The sequence below is a fragment of the Leishmania martiniquensis genome, chromosome 11 (genome assembly GCF_017916325.1).
Source record: "Leishmania martiniquensis isolate LSCM1 chromosome 11, whole genome shotgun sequence".
NCBI classification, from domain to species: Eukaryota; Euglenozoa; class Kinetoplastea; order Trypanosomatida; family Trypanosomatidae; genus Leishmania; species Leishmania martiniquensis.
The window spans coordinates 79211-96090 of NC_090146.1; the positions used below are offsets into that span (position 1 = coordinate 79211).

The 16880-nt window shown below is 63.1% G+C and overlaps 5 protein-coding genes across 5 annotated transcripts; all 5 read left to right on the plus strand.

Moving 5' to 3' along the window:
• Nucleotides 1-579: 579 nt before the first annotated feature.
• On the plus strand, nucleotides 580-1857 carry LSCM1_06538 (uncharacterized protein; the record flags this gene model as incomplete). Its single annotated transcript, XM_067323957.1, has 1 exon — nucleotides 580-1857. The coding sequence occupies one exon, from the start codon at nucleotides 580-582 to the stop codon at nucleotides 1855-1857; it is 1278 nt and encodes a 425-aa protein (XP_067180498.1).
• Nucleotides 1858-3232: 1375 nt separating this feature from the next.
• On the plus strand, nucleotides 3233-3868 carry LSCM1_06539 (uncharacterized protein; the record flags this gene model as incomplete). The annotated part of the gene is made up of 1 exon (XM_067323958.1): nucleotides 3233-3868. The coding sequence occupies one exon, from the start codon at nucleotides 3233-3235 to the stop codon at nucleotides 3866-3868; it is 636 nt and encodes a 211-aa protein (XP_067180499.1).
• A 3119-nt stretch (nucleotides 3869-6987) lies between these two features.
• LSCM1_06541 (uncharacterized protein) lies at nucleotides 6988-8400 on the plus strand (the record flags this gene model as incomplete). The annotated part of the gene is made up of 1 exon (XM_067323959.1): nucleotides 6988-8400. One exon carries the CDS (start codon nucleotides 6988-6990, stop codon nucleotides 8398-8400), a length of 1413 nt encoding a protein of 470 aa, XP_067180500.1.
• Nucleotides 8401-9201: 801 nt separating this feature from the next.
• Nucleotides 9202-10017, plus strand: LSCM1_06542 (uncharacterized protein; the record flags this gene model as incomplete). The annotated part of the gene is made up of 1 exon (XM_067323960.1): nucleotides 9202-10017. One exon carries the CDS (start codon nucleotides 9202-9204, stop codon nucleotides 10015-10017), a length of 816 nt encoding a protein of 271 aa, XP_067180501.1.
• A 534-nt stretch (nucleotides 10018-10551) lies between these two features.
• LSCM1_06543 (uncharacterized protein) lies at nucleotides 10552-16512 on the plus strand (the record flags this gene model as incomplete). Its single annotated transcript, XM_067323961.1, has 1 exon — nucleotides 10552-16512. The coding sequence occupies one exon, from the start codon at nucleotides 10552-10554 to the stop codon at nucleotides 16510-16512; it is 5961 nt and encodes a 1986-aa protein (XP_067180502.1).
• Between the last annotated feature and the right edge of the window lie 368 nt (nucleotides 16513-16880).

Genomic DNA, 16880 nt, shown 5'->3' on the forward strand with positions numbered 1-16880 from the left:
AAGGAGATGATGGGTTCGAAAGGAGGAGGAGGAGGAGGGGGAAAGGGCGGTTGGCTGGCAGGTTTGGGTATCACACACATACACACACCAGACAACCACCCCACTGGCTGCAGCAGCTATTCCGCAGACCTGCGGCTCCTCTTCCTCCTCCTATCCTCGTGGTCTCTCGTGGTCTCGCCTATAGGCATATGGAACTCGGTCAGCCTGCCGGCGGTCTCGCACCCACGCACGCTCAGTCGCGTCATTTGTGCTGCTGCGGTGCGGCAGGGCAGAGAGGGACGCAATCGAACTAGCCGCGTCGCGGGCTCGTTTTCGAGGTCGAAGCAACAGGGGGGGGGCGAAAGCGACGAGGCCGTCTCCCCTAGGACGGGGGATGGCGCCGCGGCGTGTGGCATCCACTCTCGCGGCCGCAGGACACATCGGCGCGTGGTGTATATGTCTCTCTAACCGCTCTTCTTCTGGCTTTGTACTTCGCCACTGCGGTCACGCACTCATCCACGCATGCGAGCAGTGGCATTGCCCGTCGGCCGATATACCCCTCTCGGCACATACACACATACGCATATACGCACACCTCGCATGCCGCCGAAGCCGTGGGAGCAGCAACTCCTTGAGAGCAGGCTGTCGGAACGGCGGCCTCCACCGGAAGAAGGTAATACCTTCTCCGACTACGAGTATCACCACCAAAAGCGCGGTGGACACGATGGGGCGTCCGGCGCGTCACAGTCGCGGCCGGCCAATGCGCAGCGGTGTGTTCCCGAACGATCCCCACGGCGATGGTCCTTCATCTTGCAGGACATCCCGGGACTCGCTCAAGGCATCCTGAACGATGTGAACAGGGGTTACGTCGCCCGCGTGACCGCCGTGGCCACGACGATGTTTGGTGTAAGCTACGCTGTGTACAAGCTTGTATTGGAGCCCGCGCAGCATCGGCGGCCGCTGGCGAAGCGCTGGAGTTGGTGTGCCCCGTCGGTGCCTATCACTCTGGTGGAAAAGAGTCGGGAGACGGGCAGCAGTATGGTCGTGTATCGCTTCGCCCTCCCAAACAGCTATGACTACGCCGGGTATGAGCCCGTCAGCTCGGTGCAGATGATAAGCGGGCGCGTGCGCGAGCTCTCCTCACTCTCCCGGTGGTACACCCCCATCAGCCACCCGGACGAACGCGGCTTCATCGAGTTCGCAATCAAGGACTGTGACCCCGGCCGCATGTCAGCTCGTCTACGCTACCTTCAGCCGGGAGATGTCGTCCACCTCGGCCGATGGATGCGGGAGTTCCCATATAAACCGAACACGTTCAAGGAGTTAGGCGTGGTATGCACCACCTCCGGCGCCTCCGTCGCGCTGCAGCTAATGAACGTGCTGGACAAGAACAGGGCCGACGACACGAAGCTCCGCCTCCTCTACTGCCACCACAGCGCCCTTGACATCCCGTTCAGGCGCACCCTCTTCCAAGAGTACGAAGAGCGCAACAAGCGCCGCATTCAGGTCTCCTACAACGTGTTGGCCGGCGGGCGGCAGAAGGGGAGCGCCGCACCGATAGGGCAAAACGTGTACGTTGGCAACATCGACCCCGAAACAATCGCGGCAGCGCTGCCGCCACCGGTGCGCGTTGTGGAAGCACGCGCCGTGGGCAGCAGTGATGATGCACCGCAGCTCGTGACGTACCGTCCCCAGCTGCTGATTTGCGGACCGCAATCGATGCTGTCATTCCTCTGCGGCCGTGTCAGCTCCATCGCCAACTACACCTACTGGCAGGGGCCCTTCTATCGCTACTCGGGCTTCCTCAAAGACATGGGCTACACCCGTTCTCAGGTGTACAAGTTCGGCGTCTCGACGCACTTCATCGCTGATCATTGACGAGGGGTGGCGCTTGTGGTCGCCCCTCCCCGTCAGGGGACACACGCGAAAGACGATGCAGATGAGGCGTCCAGCGGGAGATGCGAGCGATCTGTGGTTCGAGCTACCTCTCCACGCACGGTGCTCCAGCACAGTTGCTGGCGATTGTTTGCTTGAGCCTCTGCAGCTGAGAAGGTTCTGTTTGGGGAAGCAGCAGAGAGGGAGCGATACCGATGATGGCGGTGGTGGCGGCGCTGCTCACCATCAGTGTGGTGGCTCCCCGCTTGGCGGAGTCCCTCTGTGTGTGAGTGTCGGGGGAGGGGGAGAACAGTGGAGGCCAAAAGACGAGAGAAGACGCGAAGACTCGCTCGCTTCGTCCCTTCCCGAAGTCAGCAGACGAGTGCAGGTACTGCCTGCACCCCACTCGAAGGTCGCACGTGCATGGCTCCTCCACCCCTGCCCCTAAAAGCGCAGCGATCCGCTCAATGGCGCACACATACTGAGACGCAAGCCGTCTTTAAACTCCTTCCGTGGGGGCGCTCGCCCGCTCCTGCGGGCCGAGAGCGCATCGTGCCCATCACTCCCCAACTCGCGCAGAAGCCGTCCACCACCGTGCAGTGCCATCGCCTCTTCCCTCCCCCCTCCCACGAATGCCCGCCGCTGAGCGAAGCAAATACATCACCGTGTGCCCAACCTACCCCCCTCCCCCCTCACACACACACACATTGATGATGGCTACTGGCGTGGTGCGCGGCGTCTACAGCGACGCGACACGGCGCGGATGCGGCGCCGCGTGCATGAAACGCGCCGCAGAGAGTGGGCTACGATTTGGGGCACGCGTTGGTGGCACAGCCCCGCCAACTGTACACATTCAGCAGCACTCGGGGTGGCGCGCTGCGCGTTCGCGCCCGTTCGTCCCTGTCAGCTGGAGGTGACCGCTCACCGTCACGTGGACGGCACGCCTGCTCTTACGCAACAATGGCCCGTTGTGTGCAATTCAGCGTAACGTGCTCCGGGGGGCGGATCCGTGATGGTGCATACGAAACCCGAAGGGGTACAGCTGGCGACATCGCGGGGGTGCGGCAATCAGCTGGATGGAGGGAAGGGGGAGGATGGCACCGCCCTCTCTCTCCCCCTCTGTTTTTCATCGGAACAGCCGTGGCGTGGGTGGCCCGTGGGCACGCGCACTGTGACGGAAGTCGCGTCGATCGAGTTGAAGATGACGACTCGCTCGCGGCTCCAGCGTGCAACTCTTTCTCTGCCTCTGTCCCTCTCCCTCTCTCACGGATCGGCTACGGAAAGGGCACATCAGCGCTGAGCTCTCACTCGCCTTCACGGAGCACCTGTTTTCTCAGCAACACCAGCACGAAGTACATGCCGGAGAGCACCATCAAAGATGCCCGTGCACTCAGACGAGGATGCGGTGGAGACGGTGCCGCTGGAGTCATCGAATGCCAATGCTTCGACAGAGGCGGATTCGCATGCGATACCCTCTGCAGCAACCACGCGCCGACGAGCTGCACAGGCAGCCGTGCGCGGCTTCACAAAACGTGCGGCACCTGACTTCCGCCGACGACGCTCCCGCGTGCAGCGCTGTCGCCGCTGGGGCGTCAGCGTTGTGGTGCTGTTCACATTTTTGTTTGCGGCTCAGGTTTTCTTAATGCAAACAGTGTCAGGGCCCGTCGTGTCCCTCGCCTCCGTCGGCACTGAAGAAAGAGAGCACTGGGCGGCTGCGCGGCAACAGGTGGCCTCATCTACAGCAGTGTCCAGGAAGGATGTGGTGGATAGCAGCAAGGACAACATGGCGGTGACCTCAGTCATCCAAGATTGCAGCAGCGGAGAGCAGCTGCCCCCCACGGCAGAATCTGTTGTGGCTACCGCCTCCGCGCCCTCGAACGCGCATGAGGTGATGTCATCTAAGTGGAAGAGGGCATCGCTACTCCCACATGGGCTGACAGCTGTCGCAAACCTCTCAGACAATGCTGAGGGCGACGCTTTGGAAACGCCAGCCACTCCGAAGACGCCGTGTTAGCCCGTGAAAGGCTTACTGACAGCATCGGTTAACACAAGCGCCACCGTCGGCGATCCGCCGTCACAGCAGCAGCATCCGACCCCTGCCACGCAGGAGCCGCCGGACCAACGAGGAGAAGAAGGCATGCGTGCCGACGATGTGTCTCCACCTCGTCCTGCGCCGTGGGCGACGGGCGGCGGCAGTGTTCGCCTGCGTCATTTGTTTTCCATTCTCACCGTCCTGGCAGGCCCGCCCTTGACGGTGGCGCGTGCCGCTGCCGATGCCGCCCACCGCAGTCAGAGCGAAGAAGTGCGACTGCTGAAGAGGGCCGCGACGCGCCTCTTACGATCGGGCATGACGCGTCATTCGAGCTTTCACGAGTGGCTTCTTGTTCACAACAGGGTGCTGTCGGTGGCGGCGCAGAAGGGAGAGGAGGCAGTCGTTCGGGAGTGGTGGCGCGCGGCTCGCGGCGAGCAGAGGGCAGCAGCGGCCCCCTTCGCAGCGGGGGTAAACTTCGCTTCGTACCCACTACCCCGTGTGCGCGTGGAGGGACTGCCGCCGACGGCATTGAGAAATCCGCAGCTGACCACGTTGGCATTCGCACTCTTGCATGGGGTTCGCCTTGTCGTGACGGAGTACGTCATTCTGCATGACTTGCGCTGGGTCCTGACAGGGGCAAATGGCCTTGTCTTCGATGGCGCGGCGGGGGCCACATCCATCAGACGCAGCGACTCGACAGACGCCAACGTCTCGCACAGTTCGAAGGACGGCGTTGTTCAGCGCGAAATCACGCTGGCTCTTCAGACACTGTCGAAGAACTCCTTACCAGGCCTACCGACGATGTTGGTGAATCAGGAGCGTAGCGGCGCCGCAGAGGACGTGCATGCCTACCGCCTGCACGTGTATGCGTCGCAGGAATGGCGCCAGCCGGAGCGCGAGGCGGCGCTTCAATCTCAGCTGAGCGCCTACCTGCAGAAGATTCGCGTTCCAACCACAGAGGTGTCTTCCGCGGCGGCGCCCGTCCATAAATCTGCGTCAGACGCCCTCATCCCCAGCTCAGCCACCAGCCAACACATCAACGCCACGACTGGTGCTGAAGTGGCTGCAGCGAGTGAGCTGCGGGTGCGCGATGGGTTGCCGACGATGGCGTACAGCGCATCCGCTCACTTTCACTGCCAGCGTGCGCCTCTCTACGGCATCCGCATACCCATCACTACTCGAGGCAGCGGAGTCGTATGGCCACCTCCTCTCCGCCCCTCATGACCCTGTGCGAAGCGCTGGTGAGCAACCAGCTGGGGCTCGGCGCTGGCTACGCTGTGCAGGGGCTCACGTTCCACCACGTCTTCTGCCAGCAGTGGCTGCAGTTTGCGCTGGCGCCCACCTCCACGGCGCCACCTCGTGGCGCTGCCGTCCGGTCGGCGGCATCCGAAGCCGAGGATGTGGGCTCCATGCCCAACCTGCGCAAGGCCACTCCACAGCGCGTGAGCGACGCCGAGACGGAGCAGAGGGACATGGCGCAAGCGCTAGTCGATGGAATATGCACAGTGGAGTGGGTGGCGCACCTCAAGGCGGCTCAGCTTCACTACCGCGAGATGGCAGAACGAGAGCGTGGGCAGGCCGGCACTCCGACGCTCGCATCGCCTGCCACATCCACCAGCAACGTAACCGGACCCGACCCCGATCGCTTCACCTCTACTGCGGCTCCAGCCGCCGCACCGTGGCTCGCGCTCTCTAACGCGGCGGGGCGGTCGCCGTACTTGGACCAGTACGCGACGCTTCTCTTCTCCAACGACCTGGCGCAGCTCTCGCGAGTGGCCGACGTGCACTTCGCCTTCCTTCCGAACGCCAGCGACGCCCTCCAGCACATGCGGCGCACGATAAGCGGCAAGCTTGCCTCGGTCTCTCTCAAGTACGCGGTAGAGCGGACGCGGCGCTTCACCTCCGTGAAGCAGCCAGGTGATCACAAAGTTGTTTGTCTCGCTTCCCATCTCGCCCGCGTGCATCTGCAAGCGGCCATGTACAACACGCAGTGGTTCCTGAGTCACCTCGCCCTGCGTTGCGTGTCACACAAGAGCTCCTGCCTCGGTGGCCTCTTCGACTCGGATGAGCGCACGCTTCAGAACATGGGTCACTACCTGTCAAGCACCGGCAAGTGGAGCCGCGGCGAGTTCCGCGTCTGCATGTCGGCTGGCGTGTACATCTCAGACCCCTCAAAGGACCTCCCATGATCCCGTGTAACGAGCAGGCATCCGTGCTTGCGTGCGTATGCGAGGCCGGGTAAGGGAGGGGTGGGCTGTGAACTGGCTCGCGTGTAGAAGTGCTGCTCCGAAGCCACTGCGAGATCGGCAGCCCAAGGACAGTGCCGGCACCTTGATGTCTGGTCAACAGCATTCATGTTCAGCGCAGGCCGGATATTTGAAAGTTGTCGCTCGGCACTCCGACAAAGGTTAAACGAAGTGGGTACATGACGTCTGTGATATGAGGCGTACGTGTATGCGCAAGCGCGTGCAGGGAACGCCAGCTGTAAGATTCTACAGTGCCTGCGTGTCTCTCCCTGTGTGTATGTGTGTGTGTGTCTCTTGCGTCCACAGTTACGCCGGCACGCGCCCTATGCTCTCCATCAGCCATCACCACGATCTCCTCCCCTCTTCACTCTCTCTGCCCCACGTTACCTGTTCGCTTGCTCCGTCGTAGCAGTCGAACCGCACCGAAAGCGGTCATGAATGGACTGCCTCATCGCGGCCTGCTCTGCTTGCCACGTTCTCTTCTGTTGCGCCGCCCCACCCCCACTCCAGTCCTCACACTCTCTGCATCGTAAAGCGCGCGTCAGTGCGAGGTGGATTCAAGCGCCCCTGCGCTCGCCCTCGCATTCTCTCGCATGCTCTTCCCACAGCTTCTAGCGCTTCATAGAACTGTCAGACGACAGAAGCTCATAGAAACTTTGGCTCCCGCCTGCCCAGTCACGCTCGCGGGAGCCCATACATTCACGCATACGCATCCGCGCACGTTACGCACGCGTAGCCCGTGGGCTACTCGTCCTGTTGTGGAAGGGGCGAGGGGGAGTCCTCCTATGCTCCAGCCACCGCAGACGCAGGCCAATATCGCTACCGCGTACTCGAGTGCAGGCGAGCCAACCAGTCATGGCGTCCACCGCTTCCTCGGCTTCAACCTCAGTGGGCGCAGGCGACATCCTGCAGCAATACGAGAGGCTACTGTATCAGCTCTCCCAGCAGGTGTTGGAGCAGGAGGAAGAAATTCGCTCCTTGCGAACGACACGCCAGGCCAGTCGGTACGGCCATCACCGCTGCCACATCGACGGCGGCGGTGCTAGTGGTGGCCGTGGGCAGTGCAAGCGTGCAGCGGTTGTCCTCAAGGCAGAGAGTCTTAGCGTGCTCGTGAAGGAGGGCCAGCATGACTACACGCACAACGCCGCGGGCACAGAAGCGGCCTACACGGCAAGGGTGCATGGAGGCTCTCCACTACACCTCACTCTCCCACTGCCGTCGACGCCGCAAGTGTCCTCCATCGGCTCCGCCGAGGACGCGGACGACCACTCTGTCATGGATCCCTCTTCAGAACCTACCGCAAAGCCACCGCACAGCCCCCAGGACAGCGCAGCAAGAGCTGCTGTACCGTCGTGGACGCGCTTCGCTGGCAAGCGGAGCGAGCAGCACACTGCCATGGCGGTGCTCGCCTGTTCATCTGCCATGTGTGACGTCAGCGGCTCCAGTGACGGGGCGAGCATCGGCCTAACCCCCAGCGCTGTGTGCGATGCGCCTCCATCTAGCGAGAGAGAAACCGCAGCAGCCCTTTGGGGGTCCTCGCTTGAATCGGAGATGGAAAAGAGTGGTGGCAGCTGCGCTCCCTTCCGATGCCACCGCACCACTGCGCAGTGGACGCAGCATACACCGTCGGAGATGCCGCAGGTGACGTTTGATGGTCAGGATGCCATGAGCTACCTGCTGAGTGTGTTCTCCAGCGCCCGGTCGGCCCGTGAGACCGATGGCACCGGGGCAGAGCTGATGGCAAAGTCCAGCGGTGCAGTTCCGTGCGGCAGAGAAAATGGCGGGGCCGGATCCGCGCGCTCCCCAAGCGCAGCGCTGCAACAAAGAGGCCGGCACGTCGCGCGGCGGCTCTTTCACGTCGATCTCCTCGAGGAAGACGAAGGCAGCGAGCGCGGCAGTGAGCCCCTGAGTGGTGGCGCCGTATCTGGATATCTCCGTCCTGCGCCACGGCAGCCTCCTTCGACGCCTTCGCACGACAAGCGAGGCGTCGGTAACCGCATTGCGCCGGTCCATCATAAGCTGGATGACGGCTTCGATCATGAAGAGAAGCTCTTGCAGGAGCGGTACGTGCGCATTATGACATGCGCGTTAGCCGCCGAGGGCGCAGCCACCACCACAGCACTGGAAGATGGATCAGAGCAGCAACGAAGAGCGGAGGCGAGGCCTCGTGCCCCTGCGGCGGCACGGCACCGCACTACATCTCTGCACGATCACGATACCAGTGCGACAGTAGCGGAGCTGCTGCGCCTCTTCGCTCACGACCCATGAGCCAGAAGCAAATAGCGCCGGCCTTTCCAATGGCGGCGACTCCTTCGGCACTATCGCGTAGTAGCTGATGGCACTCGCTGCTCAGCAGAAGCGTCGGCCTGTGTGATAGCATGCACTGGAAGTCCGTGGGGGAGGGGGGTAGCAGTGGCAGTAGCAACCGCGGCGAGACGGGCAGGAAAAGGCGGACGCGATGCTCCCGTATGTGCGCTACTCTGACATAGAGCCTCGCGCAGGTGCAGCACTTTGTGGGTGTGCCTGCGGAATATTTGCGACTCCCTGACGAGATCTTTGTTTCGCTATTTTTTTTCGGAGGGGGTATGTATTGGCTTGTCGTCGTTTTCCCTCTGACCCTCTCTCGCGCTGTGCGCGTGCACACTCCCGGAGGGGGAAGTGTGGTGCCCATGGGATCTGCGCTGCATCCATATTCCGCAACATCGCCATTCCCATGCCTGCGCGCCTACCCACACCGCCGCTGCCTCAGCACGTGATGTGCGGAGTCGAGGTGTGCGGCGGCCGCCGCCGCATCCCGCGGTCACTCATGGCTGCTACCGTGTAAGGCTAAAAGCTCTTTTCTGCTTCGCGGTGGCATGCATTGCGCGCGCAAGAGGGGCGATGCGCTATTGTTCTCGCAAGCTCTGCGAGTGGCACGCCTTTACCTCAAGCCCTCTCCACCGCTCCCTCATCACACACGGCCACCACGCGCGAGGGCCTTTGATGCTCCAAACTTCCCGAACAGCAATTTATCTGCTGCATTTGGTTTTTTTTTTTGAAAGACGGGGGAGGGGGAGAAAATTTCGTTTGATGCAGGTGGCCCCCACACTACGCGAAGCGGCGGCAGCGTCGCCTTCACTCGAGTCGGTGTCGCCGCTTTCCCCGAAAGCAGCTGAGGTACTTGCTGCCCTGACACACCATGCAGACCAAGCGCTATGCGGGCTAATCACCGCGCACCGCGCTTTCGTCTCCAATCGTACGCAGCACTTGCACGGGGCCCTCTCGATCGCTGTCGCACACGCGCAGCAGGTGCTTCGGGTATTAGAAACGGTGCGGGAGCAGCGCGAGCGCGACCGGCATCTGCGGCAGCAGCCGTTACGCCCCTGGATCTCACCCGACACTAGGCCCGCATCCCCCCCCGTGGAGGGTCGGGCGCAGACAAAAGAGGAGCACCAGCTATGCGCGCGGCTGGAGAAATACCGCATCGACCTTCGCCGCGTGCTTCCACGCGCTGTGGCCGAAGCTGAGGGCGCGGATAACATCGGCGAGGGTGGCAGGACGCTCACTTCAGGTCGATCAGCCGCCAGCGCTGCGGCGGCGCTGCGCTCGCTGCTTCACACGCGCTCCATGCTCTCGGTAGAGCTAAAGAAGATGGACTCGGCGGTACAGGGGCTCGCCGGCTCCAGCGAGTCGCTCGCAGCCCTTCAGCAGTCGCTCCAAAATGTGCACTCATCGATGGAGATGGCTCAGCGCATGGTGCGCACGCTGCTGACAGTGCAATCACGCGATGACGTACTGCTGCGCGTGTCTGCTGTCCTGTTTACGGTGGTGGTGCTGTACGTCGTGGCGCAGCGCGCTTTTCGCTTCTTTCCCGCAACCGTGTACGTCATCGTTGACGGAGCATGACAAAGAGGTTGGGGGAGGGAGACGTAACCGGATGGCACCGTTGCCGCCCGCTCTCTCTCTCCCGCCTCCTCCCACGGTGTGCTTGGCGTACGCAGCGGTGCGCCTCTGCGTGGTCAGATCTGTATTCTCCCGCCCTTAGAGCTGGGCCATGCGAAATGTGGATGGCTTCGTCATGCCTCTCCTCCGCAGATATTATCGCTCTACTTCGGGGGGAGGAGATAGAGCGGCGCCTCAACACACTCACACACACACACACGTCGGGCCCCCTTCTCCCTGGCCTTGCGCCTCGCATGGGTTGACCCCGTAAGGCAGTACACGAATGGGCGTGGCGAAGACGTGTGCTGGCGCGTGTCTGCGTGCCACCGCCCACGTCGGGTGCACACACAAAGCGGCAAGTATGTCCGCCCGTCAATATCGTCCCGCTCCCTTCCCCTCTTCCCTCCTCGTACACGGCCGCCACGAAGACCACACGCACAGACGTACGAACTCATTCCTCAGCATTCACCTGCGGGCGGACTCTGCGCTGCTGACGCGATGCCCTCCTACACGTCACGCTCTTCACCACAGCAGCGGCTGCCCCCGGCCGTGTGCTCCTTCACTCACGAAGATGTAAGTGCCTTTCGCCTGTGGCCGCTGTCTTCTGTGAACGCGGCCGCTGCCCCGGCGAGGGTGGCGGCGGCGTTCACATCGCCACTGCCCGATTTACAGGCACCGACTGGCGATAAAGCAGCAGTGCGCATCCCCTCCAAGACTGAGCTGGAGCACCACACCCGAAGGGCAGCTCAGCCCGCGATCTCAGTTGCCTCCATAAGCAGCGTTGAGACGATACGCGTGCCGCCTGTTGCAGCCCCGCGCGTCTACGCATCACTCATTCCTACACGCGTGGAGCCCGCCGGGGCCCAGAAAGGCAGGAAAAAGGATGCCAGTCGACCGACCGTGAACTCATCTCCGCGCCCCAGTGCCGAGACCAGCGCTACGAGTGGTACGAATGTATCTCTCGATGAAGCGCCCGTGGCCTTGCCCGCGGCAGCCACAGAGTACATCGTTGCGCCTAACTTGAGCGCCGCCGAGTCGCGGCAGCTGGCTCTGTGGACGCGCAGTACGTCAGCCTTCACCGCCTCCAAAGCGCTAGCCCGTGTCCCTGCGGCCCCCTTCAACGTCAAGCTGCACCAGTGGTGGCGTGAGCGGCAGACGGCCCGACTACATCAGCGCCATGTTGAGGCCCTTGCTGCGCAGCTGAGACCAAGCCTCGAGCAAGCTGTGCGAAGCCTGCTGACGGCGGAGGAGCACCACTGGCATCTTGAAATGCAGCGCCAGCAACAGCGAAAGAGTGGAGTGTGTTCGTCAACGGCGATCGGATCACCAGTGCCGCTGAACAAGATGGCAGCGCTCCTGCAAGCGGTGCAGCTGGTCCTTCATCAGACAAGCGTTTCTTTCATGGAGGCTGAGGGCAGCGAGGTCGCCGCCGCAAAGAGCGCGGGCATCGGAAAACGCGGCGCAGAAGGGCATGGCGGCTTCGCAAGCATCTCCAGCCGCTCCGTGGAGGAAGCGGAGGAAGCAGAGGCGCAGCAGACACTATCGCGGGCCCAGCGTCGCGAGGTGCTGCAGGCCGCCCTCCACACGGAGCGCGCCCTTGCGGAAGAGGTGAAGCGACAGGCGTCTTCAGCCCTGCCGAGTGGTGCTAGCGTCTCCGTCGTCACTCTTCCCTCCGACCGGCCTGTTCCTGCCCCCGTGCTACAGCTGGAGGCGGCGGCCAGTGTTGTGCTGCTCTCCAACATCATCGAAAAGGCGGAACTCAGCATGCCCGGCATGGCGTTCGCCGGTCATCTCCTCCAGCAGTACATTCTGCCTCACATGTACGCTGACTTTGTCGGGTGGGCGACGGTGCGGCCGCGGCTGGGAACGCTGAGCGAGCAGGTCACCCACCTCGCAGCCCTTTCGCTGCGCGTGCAGCAGCAGCGGAGCCTGACAGAAGCAGCAGCGCAGGCCCAGTCCGACGTGACCTATCTCGAGGGCGTCGTGAAGTCGTGGACACTGCGTGCCTGGCTGCACCGGCTCCTACAGGACCGTCAATACCTCGCGCAGAAGGCCACAGCGGAGCGCGTCGTTGCACGACTGCACAAGCGCATCCACCTGCAGCGTGTGTTCAGCGCGTGGTGGCGAGAGGCGCAGCACGGGCGGGAACGTGTGCGTGCGGCACAGATGGAGAGGGCGTACATGGCATTCCTCGAGGAGTCGAAGCAGTCGGCGCAACGGGACAGTCACGCATATGTGGGAACGGCGGCGACAATGGCGGCAGCGCTGCTCATGTGTGACCCTCAACCCTCCGCCCCACCCGCCGCTACTATGTGGCCCCGTGGCCAGCAGCAGGAGAGCTGGCGAGGACCTGAGGAATCACCTGCCGACAGCAGGGAGGGGTCTTCGGCAGCAGGCATCCTTGTCAGCGGCGCGTCCACAATGACGGACACCCGTGCTGGATGGGCACCGGCCCCGAGAAATCCGTGGGGGAAGATCACTCATGCGTCGTTGTCGCTCCCCCCCAGCCGCGCTCGCTACGAAGCTCACTCGGCGAAGCGCAAGGGAGCGGGCCACAGCCGCGTTCACCTCTCCTTCATACGCCGCAAGGCTCGGAACCAGGACCCAGAAGCCCAACGCGAGCTCCATGGAGCACGGGCGGCTGGCGCTGGCGGCGTGCACGGCAGCAACGCCCCACGAGACGGAGATGGGCAAAGTGATATGATGGAGAGGTACGTTGTGTGCGACGTCAACAGCGATGACCAGCACAGCAGCAGTAGCGACGAGGACGGAGCCGTGGATGGTGGCGGCACGCTGACGCAGCTCGTCTACCTCGCTTCCCGCACCGACGATATCGACGAGGAGGGCAACAGTCTGTGCAACGTCAACGCCAACGCGTCACCCGCATACGTCACACCTGACGCCAACGCATCCTTCGTGAAGAGCGCGGCTCCCCACGGAGATGAGGCCGGCGAAGTCCCGGAAAACACCCTCTTCCGGGTGATGCTGGCGAAGCTGCGCGAACTGGACCAGGTGAATGCGTATCTACGTGCGGAGCTAGCCGTGCAGGCCCGGCGGCTGCGCAAAGTGGAGGCGGCGAACAATGGCCTGCGTCAGCGGAATCAGCGGCTGGAGGATGACGCACTGCAGCTACTGCGCGAGAAGATGGAGGCGCTCAGCACCACACAAGAGCAGCTCATGGCGATCAAAGAGAAGAACCGCCGGCTGCGGCACTTCCGCTCTCGCCTGCGCGCGCACCGCCACCGCCCGTGGCAATGTACCGTCCTGCGCGTTGTCGGTGATATTTGCGGGGTTTCGACGGCGGCAGCGGAAGATGCCGACGAGGCGCGCGTGCACGCGGATCGTTACGGCAGACACGGCACCAGCGACGACGATGCCGATGGCAGCGAAGGCGAAAGCAGCAATGCCTCGTCTCAGGCCACGAAGTCCGCCCTGGCTGCCGATTCGCCGATGAGTGGGCAAGGTGCGGCAGCAGCTGCGCCAGTGACGGCCCGCTTCACGCGCCGTCACGCTGCCCAGTCAGGCAGTGAAAGCGATGAGAGGCGACTGTTCAACCGAATCGCCCCAATCATGCTGCGCTCCGCACGCCAGCTTCCCGACGCCCTCCTCATCGTCTCAGATTGGGCCAACAGCTGCCTCGACGACCTGGAGAGCCTCGATGACATGAAGGACAGCCCTCTTGCCGAGCGCTTCAGCAGCTTCAGCGAAGAGGCCCGCAGCGGGGTGCTGATCAGTCGGCTTCTCTACTACCTCGCCTTGCCGCGGTACCGCACCACGACACCAGCTGCCGAAGTGGAGCGAGACGTCAGTGCCGGCTTGGGCATGGGCGACCCTGCCGGGGCCAGACTCGATGGCTTCGGCCGCCGACGTCAGCTGCTGGAGCAGCACGGCGTGCAGCTCAACCCGCCCTTCCCTGTGTACATAGACTGCTTTGGGGACTTGCTCAACATGCCGCCGGCGGAGCGCATGTGTCACCTCCTCGCGTTTGCGACGGAGCTCATGGCGGGCCGAGACGCTGCCCCGCAGAGGGACGAGGTCAGGTGGACGGGCGCCACAAATGGGGCCAACAGCACGAACGGGCAGGCGGGCCTAAACGTTTTCCTCGGCGCAGGAGAGGCGGGGGATGCGCGGCGGGGAATGCGAGGTGCCCCTGCGTCGCCGCCAACGCTGTCGGTGCCGTTGCCTCTCCACACCGTGGTCGACCCGTACGCCATCGTGCGTGGCGAGAAGTCAGCTATTGTCACGCTCTTAGCGCTTCTGTACGTGCGCTTTGCAGAGCCTTTCAACCACAAAAGTCGCGAGTGCGCGAGGCGCGAACGCAGCGCACTTTTGCAGCTTTGGAGCAGCGGCCAAGCGACAACGGCCGAGCTCAACGGCACCGTCAGCGACGGTGCCCAAGGTGCCGCCCGAGGGGGCGGGGACCCGGAGGAGGGGGCGTCAGCTCTGGCTCGGGTACCGCCACCCGGCTACTCGATCGAAGCTGACATGCTGCGACAGTTGCCGACAGAAGACAAGACCCCATGGCAGCTCTTCCGTGAGCGTTGCCTTCCCGTCTTCGGCACAGAGGCACACCCCTTCCTGCTGCGCGGCGGCTTCTGGCCAAGCGACGCTTTCGAGAGCCCTGAGCTGGCTGCAATGCTGAGCAGCCTCGCCATGGCGCTGCACCGCTCACTGGAGCTGCATCGCTGGCACGTGACACTTAGCTGCCTGGTGCCAGCACGCACGTACGGCGGGCTGAGCCGCGGCGTCTTCACTGGGCCATGCGCGTCAGCCTCGGCGCTGCTGCTGGGGCTCCGTCAGGAAGGTACCGAAATCCTCTCGATCGAGCTCCCCCTCATCCGTCAATGCGTGGAGGAGCGGCATCGAGCCTACCTGGACGCGCTGGCAAGCGAGCCCATCAGTGCCTCTGCCACCTTCGTGGAGGATGAAGCAGCCGAGCCGCCGACGCCGCAACCGCAGCTGGACGACTCCGCCACTGAGACGGAGTCTCTGACGGCCTCCATCACTGGTGTTTGGCAGGAGGACATTCTGTCGCTCTTTTTGCAGCGCGCCACCCTCTCTGCCCACCTCGCACTTCCGGTTCTGGACCTCGGCAGCTGGCGCCTGCTGTGCAACGACCTCGGGTTGATTAGCATGGCGAGCCCAGACATGGAGTCTTTCAGCGCGCACGATATCACGATGTTCAATAAGCGCGCATCTAGCTCGCCTCGGACGTCGATACGCCAACAGGCTCCATGCCTTTTCAGGCCACTGCTGCAAGGGTTAGACCTAGAGGTGGTGACAGAGCTCTTTCAACGCGCTGTTGTTGGGGTGTCATTCGCTCGTGATGAGGTTGACCCCGCTGTGTTTCAGCCGGCGCGGGCCTCCAGGGACGCGTCGTCGCAGGTGGCGTTAGCGCCTGCAGGGGAGCACAGCAAGGGTGAAGGAGGGCTGTGTCGCTCGCCACATCCTTCGACGCAGAAGACGCTACCGCATATACAGATGGACATGACGTATGCGTCGTTCGTGATGGCGCTGGTGCTGCTGGCGCACCGCCTGTATCCGGCGCGCGCCTCGGCGACTGCAGTCAGCTGCGGTGGGCCCAGTGCCCTTGAACGTGGTGACAAGGAGCAGCTTGGGGTGAAGCCATCGCTACTGCCAGATGGCGTGGAAGCGAGGTGCAGCCGCCCCGCTGCCAGCAGCAGGCCGGCCTACTACACCCTTACCGAGGCCTTTGGGCTCATGATGCAAAGTGTTGTGCTACCCAGCACCACCGCGCGCCTGCAGCCTACAGACCCCCGCTTTGTCCTCCACCAGCTCACACGGGGCGTTAGGACGCAGGCGGTGTTGCAGAAGTGCGCCACGGCGCTGCTGCTGGTCTACCAGGCCTATAGCAAAGAAATTTGGGGGGAGCCGGGGATGGTGCGCAAGGACCTGCTTCGACTGCTGCGCGATGCGATGCTCACCAGCACCGAGCTCTCGCAGAAGCTGATCTTCGAGCTCTTTTCCAAATGTTCGGTGGTGCGGCAAGCGAGTGAGGAGGTCGCCATTGCCAACCGCAAGGAGATGGATCGACTGGCGCATGTCAAAAGTGGCGCCGTGTTGCCAGCGAGACGGACCGGCTACCGCGCGGTGCGCATCGTCGACTCGGATGCCGGCACGGAGTCTGTAGCCACGCGTACGGCGCAGCGGAAACGCGTTCATGTTCTCACCTACGAGGGCTTCTGTGACTTGCTGTGTGTTCTCTGCGGCTTCAAGCAGCCGAACGTCTTCGTCCCGTTTGAAGAGCGCCTCCTTTCCTTCCTGCATCGCTCGCTACTGCGGCCGCTGGTGCACATGGTGCCTAATCTGGCGCCACTGCTGCCGAGCACTCAGTCAACCGGCGTGTCGAACAGCTTTTTGATCTCCTCTGGAACGATGGGCGCGAGCAGCTTCACCGACGGCATCATCAGCGGCGGTGGCCAGAGCAGTATTGGATGAATGGCCGCTCACGACCCGTCCTCGTAGCGCATGGGGGGCATGCAGAAGAGGCATGCAGCAACGCCACAGAAGGACTCAACGGGCGTGAACGACCGCCTGTGTGTGTGTGTGTGACTGTGTGCGGCTGTCGGTGCTCAGTTGTGTGGTTGCTTCTCCCTCCCTCTGCGGCATGTGGCGCTTGCTGTGGCTGTCGTCGTCCTTGCCCACTGTACAGCTGATCATGTCTGTCATGAGTGAAGACATTGTGTGTCCATTGTGCGTGCCGCCATAGGGCATGCGGGCACGCGCGCATATTTTTTTTTCTTGGGCCCCTTTCTGCGTTCGAATAGCGAATGCTCTCCTCCTCTTTTCCCTTTGGGACGCCCACC